The sequence below is a fragment of the Borostomias antarcticus genome, assembly GCF_949987555.1.
Source record: "Borostomias antarcticus genome assembly, chromosome: 13".
NCBI classification, from domain to species: Eukaryota; Metazoa; Chordata; class Actinopteri; order Stomiiformes; family Stomiidae; genus Borostomias; species Borostomias antarcticus.
In genome coordinates this window covers 15,648,709-15,658,708 of record NC_140246.1, presented here as the reverse complement: position 1 = coordinate 15,658,708, position 10,000 = coordinate 15,648,709, and the positions used below count along the sequence as shown (strand labels likewise).

The window sequence follows — 10,000 nt, the reverse complement described above, 5'->3', positions numbered from 1 at the left end:
CAGATGCTGCTGTTTCCGACCTCTACAGAAGCAGAAACAAGCCCCGCCCGATCAGGAGGGAAGTGTCACCGCGTCACCGCCAGCGCGTACTTCTAACAGCGGGTCCAGACCGGACGAGAAAGCGCCGCGGAGCGCGGTCCGTTTCCTTTCGGCACCCATGTTAACCGAACGTGACCGCTCACACCGGCCGCATCGCGTCGGCCTGCGGACCGGAGCCCCATGGCCGGCTCGCGCTCCGCATCGGGTAGTTTGGCGTCTGGTCTAGTTTTTTCCGTGTGGTCTATTTTTTCGGGCGGCGCGAGCGAACGCTTGTGATTTGAGTGCGGGGGAGCAGGGTCGCTCGGTTACCGGCGCGGAGAAATGCGCTTCTGGCGTGAACGGCCGGGCTCCCGCCCCGCGTGAGGACTGACGCTTCACCGACAGACAGACAAGAGCCGGGTTTCCCGAACGAGTTAAGAAGCTCTTAACTCCAAAGTACCTCTTAACTCCCACGCAAAGGGTTGCTTCAGAAGGTTCTTTATCGGGAAACCCGGCCAAGGCCGTATACACCACAACCCGCGTAGCTAGCCCACTCAAAAGGACGCACGGTCCGGTGGGGGCGATACCGGTGGACTGGCGGACCCCGACCTACCGGCGGCGATTCTGGCGGCTTTGGCGAAGTTCCCCGTCTCGATGCAGGCGATCAGCTCGCTCTTGTCGTCCACGGTGCTTCTGCGTACGAGGGCCGGCTTCCCCTTCCCACACGGGGGGAGACTGAGCGTGGTGCTGGAGGCAGGGAGAGAGAGAGAGAGAGAGAGAGAGAGAGAGAGAGAGAGAGAGAGAGGGATAGAGGGATAGAGAGAGGGATAGACAGGGAGAGAGAGGGAAAGAGAGGGAGAGAGAAAGAGCGTGAGAGAGAAAGAGAGACAGAGGAAGAGAGAGAGGGATAGACAGGGAGAGAGGGGGAGAGAGAGGGAGAGAAAGAGAGAAAGAGGGAGAGAGAGAGAGAGAGAGGAAGAGAGAGATGGATAGACAGGAAGAGAGAAAGAGATAGGGATAGAGAGGGAGAGAAAGAGAGACAGGGAGGGAAAGAGAGAGAGAGGGAGAGAGAGGGATAGACAGAGGGAGAGAGAGGAAGAGAGAGGGATAGAGAGGGAGAGAGGAAGAGAGAGAGGGATAGACAGAGAGAGAAAGAGAGAGGAAGAGAGAGAGATGGATAGAGAGAGAGAGAGAAAGAGAGAGAGGGATAGAGAGGGAAAGAGAAAGGGATAGAGAGAGAGGAAGAGAGAGATGGAGAGCGAGGGATAGACAGGGAGAGAGAAAGAGAGAGATAGAAAGGGAGAGAAAGAGAGAGGAAGAGAGAGAGAGGGGGAGCGAGAGAGGGAGAGAGAAGGATAGAGAGAGACAGAGGGATAGACAGGGAGGGAGAAAGAGAGAGAGGGATAGAGAGGGAGAGAGCGAGATAGGAAGAGAGAGAGGGAGAGAGAAGAGAGAGAGAGGGAGAGAGAAAGAGAGAGAGAGAGAGAGAGAGGGAGGGGGGGTGGGAGATACGAGATACGTCCACAATCACAGCCAGCATGGTCAGGAGGTGTGCACCTGATTAATAGAGTCTACAGACCTGCCAACCTTGAGGAAAGTCTTGGTGTACCACACATTAAGCGGGGGTCTGGGGGTCCTCCCATGTAAGTATTCCTCCCCCATGAAATGTTTAGCATCAAACTAGGGATGGGACGATACACTGCGCACTATGCAACGCACTTCACGATACAGGGCTCACGATATAGTCACTATACGCTACAAATAAAACGAGATGATAAAGTGTGACTGAGTAAACAATAATCATTGTTTTGTGAGGGCTCTGTGGCATTGGGGCATCATATTGCCTTTTCAGCGTAATGAGGAATGAACTAGAGTGATGCAAACTAGGTTTATCACAGTGGGAGGTGGGGATGGCATTGCCTATGCACAGTTTTAAACCCTGTCTCTCAACTCTAAAATAATCAATTAAGCTAGCTACTAGTACCTAGCTGGCTGATAAAACTGGCAATTATTGCAAAATAATATGCTAACATAAAGCCTTATTATCAGATAAATACACAAAGCTTTAGCTAGCTAACTAGCATCTGGAAATGCATAGCAAGCTGATATGAAGATGGAAACATACGTAGCTAGCATTAGCTCTGTCGTTACATTACATGTGTTGCAGCCACAGAAGGTAACTGGCTGCCCTAGGCTTGGCTAGGAGGTCAACTAGCGGGCTAGTTGCTAGCTACGTTAGTTGATGGAGTGAGAGAGAGAGGAGGCAGACTACGTGGGCACTGTAGCGTGTGTGTGTGTGTGTGTGTCTGAAACTGTCTGTTGATATGTTGTTTGTAGCCCTAGGATACTATGAAAAGTCCAGTTTTTCCCATATTTCCCATATCTGGTGAACAAGCAAGTTACTGTGTATCTTATAAATACATAGGTCACATTAGGCCAACGTTAGCTTGGCTAACTCAATTCACACTCTCAACTTTCCACATCCCCTCAGTCCGTGGTTACCCCAGTCCGTTTACCCCAGTCCGTGTTTACCCCAGTCCGTTTACCCCAGACCGTGTTTACCCCAGTCCGTTTACCATTACAAATCAGTTCAAAACATCCGGAGTGAGGAGGGTGAACGACATGGTTCAAATCCAGGTTGCTGTCAGTTTCAGGAGATGCTGTCATCTCTCTCCCTCTCTCTCTCTCTCTCTCTCTCTCTCCCCTTACTGTCGATCGCGGAGCGGGAACTGTCTCTTTAAATGACGCAGCATGTCAATCAGCCCCGCTTAAGAATATGGGTGAAGGAAGGGGGAAGGAATGCAGAGATATGATTGGTCCTTTTGTGGACATTTTGAGTGACAAATCGTACTGGTGTACTTTGATGTCAAAATGAGTACCTGCTACGCAAAATGTGTACGTGTTGACAGGTCTGAGTCTGGCCAGCAGGTGTGTTGTTCAGTACCTGGTGCTGCCTGGCAGGCTGCTGCTGGAGGAGATGTGTTGTTCAGTACCTGGTGCTGCCTAGCAGGCAGTAGGTGTGTTGTTCAGTACCTGGTGCTGCCTAGCAGACAGTAGATGTGTTGTTCAGTACCTGGTGCTGCCTAGCAGGCAGTAGATGTGTTCAGTACCTGGTGCTGCCTAGCAGGCAGTAGATGTGTTCAGTACCTGGTGCTGCCTAGCAGGCAGTAGACGTGTTCAGTACCTGGTGCTGCCTAGCAGGCAGTAGGTGTGTTCAGTACCTGGTGCTGCCTAGCAGGCAGTAGACGTGTTCAGTACCTGGTGCTGCCTAGCAGGCAGTAGATGTGTTCAGTACCTGGTGCTGCCCAGCAGGCGGAAGGCGTGTTGTTCAGTACCTGGTGCTGCCTAGCAGGCTGCTGCTGGAGGAGATGCTGGACTCGGAGGCGCAGCGTCGTCGAGGCTCCAGCGGCCTGCTGGGAGCCAGCTCCTTTTCCTCCTCCTCCTCCTCCTCCTCCTCCTCCAGGAAGCCGTTGGACAGACCTGGGGACAGCAGAGGGCGGGAGAGAGGCCAGCACACACACTGGTCAGTACATTGTTTTTACCATATTAAGTATGTTGGTGTTTATATCAGTCAGAATGTTGTTGTTGTTGCTGTTAAAGTCAGTATCTTGTTTGTTTACCCGCGTCAGTATGTTGATTAATGTTGTTGTTCACCATATACAGTATGTTGGCGTTTCAATCAGAATGTTGTTGTTGTTGTTGTTTACAGTGTCTTTGTTTGTTTACCTGTGTCGAGGCGTTTGACCGGGGACCCGTCCTCACCGTCGCCCTCGCTGTCGCCGCCGCCGCTGCGCCGCCTCTTCCTGCCGTGCAGCAGGGTCTCCAACCGGGGGATGACCACCGACAGGAAGCTCTTGGTGTCCAGCTGAGGGCACTCCTCCTGGGCCTCCTCTTCTCCGCCGCCACCCCCCCCTGCTCCTGGCCCTCCTTCTCCTCCTCCTCCTCCCCCTCCTCCGGACCCGCCTCTCCGCACCTTGTTCGGGCTGGCGTTGGCGCTCTTGGTCTTGCGGAAGAGCACGGCAGTGCGCCGGTTGACGGTGCCGGTGGGCGCGGCCACAGTAGAGGTGGCCACCACGCTCACGTCGCCCTCCGCCAGCAGCAGGGCGTCCTGGGGGAGCGGGCGAGGCGGGTGTGCGTGGCCGTTGAGGCCTTCCCGGAGGCCGGCGGGGGAGGAGGAGGAGGCGGGGGGCTTTTCCCTGTCGAAGTTGACCCGGCGGGGGGCGGTCTTGCAGTGGTCGGGAGGCGTGGCGGGCGGTGGGTGGTGGTGGATGGGTTTGAGGGTGGGGGGCTCGGAGTCTCTCTCAGAGGGGAGGGGAGGAGGTAGTGAGTCAGAGGGCTCCAGTTTGGGAGGTAGAGACTTGTCCCCTGGAAGGGGGGAGAGAGAGACATCGGGGAGAACACCATGACCAATATGAGAAACATGACCAACACTTACATGGAATACAGTAACACCCTATAGACTAGCTAACTGTCCTAGGTAGGGATGTTAATAGTTAATAGACTATCGATTAATTGCCGATAAGAATTTACTAGAGTAAGATTTGGTTAATCGATTAATTGCTCGCGAGATCACGGATACAAGCGGCCGAAATGAGTTTTCTCCGGAGGGTGGCTGAGGTCTCCCTGAGAGATCGGGTGAGAAGTTCAGTCATCCGGGAGAGACTCGGAGTAGAGCCGCTGCTCCTTTGCGTCGAAAGGAGCCAGTTGAGGTGGTTTGGGCATCTAGTAAGGATGCCTCCTGGGCGCCTCCTTAGGGAGGTGTTCCAGGCGTGTCCGGCTGGAAGGAGGCTGCGGGCTAGACCCAGGACTAGGTGGCAGGATTACATCTCTGCACTGGCCTGTGAGCGGCTAGAGATTCCCCAGGCAGAGCTGGTTGATGCTGCTAGGGAAAGGGATGTCTGGGGCCCCCTGCTGGAACTGCTGTCTCCGCGACCCGACCCCGGATAAGCGGATGACGATGGATGGATGGATGGATGAATTACTTGTTAATGGAATGGAACTTTTTGGGGGGAACAAACATTATCAACGGGATTTGTGTGAAGTAATCATGATTTAAGGTCTGACTGCACTTGAGGGAGCCACGCCATGTAGTGAAGGCTAATTGGAATGCAGTGAAAGACAAAAATGAAGCAAGCAAAGCGCAGTCCGGTGTGGGACGTTCTTATCAATTAATCGACTATTGTTTGTTAACAGTTCTCGATTAATGAAATTCCTTGAAATTTGTAACCCTAGTCCTAGGCAAGCTAACTGACCAAGGCTAGCTAACTGACCAAGGCTAGCTAACTGACCTTGGCTAGCCAACTATCCTGGGCAAGCTAGCTGACCTCTGCTAGCTAACTGACCTGGGCAAGCTAACTGACCTCTGCTAGCTAACTGACCTGGGCTAGCTAGCTGTCCTTGGCTAGCTAACTGACTTTGGACAGCAGCTGACCTTGGCTAGCTAGCTAACTTTGGCTAGCTAACTTACTCTGGCTAGCTAACTGAGAGTCATCTGGTGAGAAATGTTCTGTCTGGTACAACAGCAGAAACCCCTGTGAGTCTGTCGTTAGCAATAGAGAACTTAGCAATAGAAAACTAAAGCCTAAGGTCATTCATGAATTATCAATGACAGAACAGCATGGATCATCAATATGCTTCATAAAGCCTTCTGATAGTGACTCAGCAAGAGGGAACCAACACATAGTATTCCAGTGAGACGGAGAAACCAGGCCAGGTCCAGCCTGGCTTATGTGCGTGGCTGGCTTGTTTCTGTTCAGGACTGGTAGGATGGAAGCTAGCTATGCCACTGAAATAGCTGTGAATTTTAATTACATGTAATAATGTCTGATAAATTAAGAAAGGTCTTGTCACCTGGAAACATCAGTTCCAATGCTTCCAATGCTAATCCAGCACATTAAGAGCAGGATAGACAGTTAGCTCATGAGCTCACAACAACTAGCAGCAGCTTCCATAACATTAATGGTAGTGGTCTGTGGCTAAAACAGTTACACTGATGATAACATAAAGTGAACCCTCTAGTGAACCTCTACTTGTGCAGTGGAGATCGGAAGGTTGGTTTTGGTGTTCTTCTTCCAGTCCCTAGTGTGAGTTGCAGTTAGAATAAGGGTTGGGACAGGATCTGACCTATAAAGCAAGGGGTAAAGGTTGGAGTGAAAGGATTAAAATGTGGAGGTTTGGGGTATTGTCCCATAAAATCATCCCCATTGGGTCTTGAACCCCGATCTCCTGGGTGGGAGTCCAATGCTCTAACCACTACTCTACTTGTGCAGTGGAGATCGGCGGGTTAATTTTGGTGTCCTTCTTGATTTTGGTGTGCTGGGACTACTGCCTCTTGTGGTGCCAACAGATAGATGCAGGCCAACATTGTCCGGAGTAAGGGAGGGAGGGAGGGAGGGAGTGATAACCCGACAAACACTATACTAGTTGCACGGCTGGCCAGCCACGCACAACAATACTGTGGTGACTCAGCATGCATATGGACTCAGAGGCCTGACTAGGCTCAACAGAGAGCATATTTGCAGTGTATGAGACTGCAGCAGTCTCTCTCACACACACACACACACACACACACGCTCGCACGCACGCTCACTCACGCTCACTCACGCTCACTCACTCACTCACTCACTCACTCACTCACTCACTCACTCACTCACTCACTCACTCAAATACACACACTCAAATACATATATATACACACACACACACACACACACACACACACACAGACCGAACACAGACCACGTCTGGCCGAACACAGACCACGTCTGACCGAACACAGACCACGTCTGACCGAACACAGACCACGTCTGACCGAACACAGACCACGTCTGACCGAACACAGACCACGTCTGACCGAACACAGACCAAGTCTGACCGAACACAGACCAAGTCTGACCGAACACAGACCAAGTCTGACCGAACACAGACCAAGTCTGACCGACTGACACAGATCTCGGGGGAAGGCTCTTCCGAGCACTGCCGTGACAGCAGCTAACATTCCGGGGTCAGAACATTAGAATGTTCTGACTCCGGAACGTTTGGAGCCAGCGCGTGGAGGGCGGTCTGCAGACCATGCTGCTGCGCACATACATACCCTCTTCATCGGGACCGTGACCGTTAGTCTTCACCCCGTCTTCTGCGGATTTAGCCTTTTCGGGGTGAAAGGAAGACGTAGACGACAAAGAGGAGGAGGAAGAGCAGGCGGAGGAAGAGGAGGCGGAGGAAGGCAGGATCCTCCTCAGGCCGATCTCGCTGCGGACGTCGTTGACCGCCTTCTTGAGCAGCTTGAGGCGCTTGCTGCGCGAGGGGCTGGACTTCATGGTGCTGGTCAGGTCCAGCTTCTCCAGCAGCTCCTGCAGCTGCTGCTCCAGCGGGAGGTGCTGCCGGTTGGCCGAAACCAGCAGGCGGTCCACTGGGGAACGAAGGGAGACAGAACCAGGGCGGGTTAAACAGGCGGGGTCAGGGTCGGGTCTGAATGGGGGGATAGGAGAGAGGGTGATGGGGGAGGAGGAGGGGAGGAGAGAAGGGGAGAAGAGACGTGGAAGGAGACGGAGAGGGGGTAGGGGAGGGTGGCACAGCCACTGGGATCTCTCGGTTTGCAGTTTTTGTGAGGGATTGTCGTGTAGTCTCTCTCCAGACTCAAATATGACATTGAATCGCTGCACTCCGCGTACTACATAATAGAATCTGGGCCCCTTCGCCGCCCAAGCTGGTGTTCTGAGGGCGTATCGGCGGGTCAGAATTGAAAGAGTGACAGGTCGTAGCAGCAAATGAGAGACGCTAGCCCAGGTTAGATGGGCGGGGCCAGGTTGGGGATTGCGAAAGTTGTTACCGATTGGTTTCGCCGGGATTCCGGCACTACCAATGAATTGCCATGATTTGAAAACCAGATATTTGCATGAAGTTGTCCAAGGACCATAGAGAGATCTACAGCATGCAGTAGCATAGTTAGCGTAGCTTAAGTAGTGTATCAACGAAAGAGCTCTCACGGGTCCGGCGTTGAGACTAATTGTCGCGTTACCGTTCCCTGATATCAAACAACTCTGTGGGTGCGCTTGGTTTTCCTTCCAAACAGACAGCAGCCAGCGGCCTCCCCTCTCACCGTGCTCCCAGCAGAACGCCGGCGCCGCCTCCATCTTGGGCGGCTCGGGGAGGTGCATGCCGCTGTCGCCGTCGAAGCCGATCCGCTCGGCGTCGCGCCGCGCCTTCCTGAGCACGGCCCCGCCCTGGTCCCGCAGACGCACGCCCGCACGCCAGAAGTACGTGTCCTTGGAGTTGTACTTCATGCAGTTGGCCACGATGAGGTTGAAGTCGGACTCGAACTCGGCCAGGCTGCGGTAGCCCTGGGCGTCGACGCGCGCCCGCATGGTGGAGAAGTCCATGGGCTGCTTGATGTGGTCCAGGTAGTCGGGGACCTGCAGACATGAGGAGAGACGGAGGATGAAACACTCTGTAGGTCAGAGGATGAAACACTGTAGGTCAGAGGGTGAAACTCTCTGTAGGTCAGATGGTGAGACACTGTAGGTCAGAGGGTGAGACACTGTAGGTCAGAGGGTGAGACACTGTAGGTCAGAGGGTGAGACACTGTAGGTCAGAGGGTGACACTCTGCAGGTCAGAGGGTGAGACACTCTGCAGGTCAGAGGGTGAGACACTCTGCAGGTCAGAGGGTGAGACACTCTGTAGGTCAGAGGGTGAGACACTGTAGGTCAGAGGGTGAGACACTGCAGGTCAGAGGGTGAAACACTGTAGGTCAGAGGGTGAGACACTCTGTAGGTCAGAGGGTGAGACACTCTGTAGGTCAGAGGATGAGACACTGCAGGTCAGAGGGTGAGACACTCTGCAGGTCAGAGGGTGAGACACTCTGTAGGTCAGAGGGTGAGACACTCTGCAGGTCAGAGGGTGAGACACTCTGCAGGTCAGAGGGTGAGACACTCTGCAGGTCAGAGGGTGAGACACTCTGCAGGTCAGAGGGTGAGACACTCTGCAGGTCAGAGGGTGAGACACTCTGCAGGTCAGAGGGTGAGACACTCTGCAGGTCAGAGGGTGAGACACTCTGCAGGTCAGAGGGTGAGACACTCTGCAGGTCAGAGGGTGAGACACTCTGCAGGTCAGAGGGTGAGACACTCTGTAGGTCAGAGGGTGAGACACTCTGCAGGTCAGAGGGTGAGACACTCTGCAGGTCAGAGGGTGAGACACTCTGCAGGTCAGAGGGTGAGACACTCTGCAGGTCAGAGGGTGAGACACTCTGCAGGTCAGAGGGTGAGACACTCTGCAGGTCAGAGGGTGAGACACTCTGCAGGTCAGAGGGTGAGACACTCTGCAGGTCAGAGGGTGAGACACTCTGCAGGTCAGAGGGTGAGACACTCTGCAGGTCAGAGGGTGAGACACTCTGCAGGTCAGAGGGTGAGACACTCTGCAGGTCAGAGGGTGAGACACTGTAGGTCAGAGGGTGAGACACTCTGCAGGTCAGAGGGTGAGACACTCTGCAGGTCAGAGGGTGAGACACTCTGTAGGTCAGAGGGTGAGACACTCTGCAGGTCAGAGGGTGAGACACTCTGCAGGTCAGAGGGTGAGACACTCTGTAGGTCTACAGGTTTTCGGTGGAATGTGAGGAAAGTTCAGTACTCGGGTTCAGTATGTAATGGTAGACATATGTCTTACATGAGGAGACTTGAAGAGGAAGCTGACCACAGCTATTGTATAGAAACAGAGGCGTAGCTTACAGAGAAAGGGATCGACACGTGCCGCCTACGTATTCTGACGACTTAAGGAAAAGCAGGTCATTGACATGACCACAGCACAAAAGCGGTCAGTTTTCGAGTCTTAAGATGGGCTCCTGCCTGTGAAGAGGCTCTCCTCATAGGGGTGAAAGTGCTTTATGCCTACCATCCACTAGAAGACTTAAGAGTTTAAATACCTTTAAAAGACTAAAGGCTGACACCCTCTCACATCTAAAGACAAATGTGTCAGGGGTTTTGGTCA

General features: G+C 53.4%; 1 protein-coding gene across 1 annotated transcript in view; it reads right to left on the bottom strand.

Annotated features, from left to right (window-relative positions):
• The window catches only part of brd1a (bromodomain containing 1a), a 20,874-nt gene that overhangs the window by 3,996 nt on the left and 6,878 nt on the right, over positions 1 to 10,000 (bottom strand). Inside the window, 8 exon segments of the mRNA XM_084448023.1 lie at positions 1 to 22; positions 632 to 765; positions 3,354 to 3,498; positions 3,745 to 3,934; positions 3,937 to 3,972; positions 3,974 to 4,383; positions 7,112 to 7,429; positions 8,120 to 8,432. The exon segment at positions 1 to 22 is cut by the window's left edge and continues 91 nt beyond it. Coding sequence (XP_084304149.1) covers positions 1 to 22; positions 632 to 765; positions 3,354 to 3,498; positions 3,745 to 3,934; positions 3,937 to 3,972; positions 3,974 to 4,383; positions 7,112 to 7,429; positions 8,120 to 8,432 — 1,568 coding nt within the window.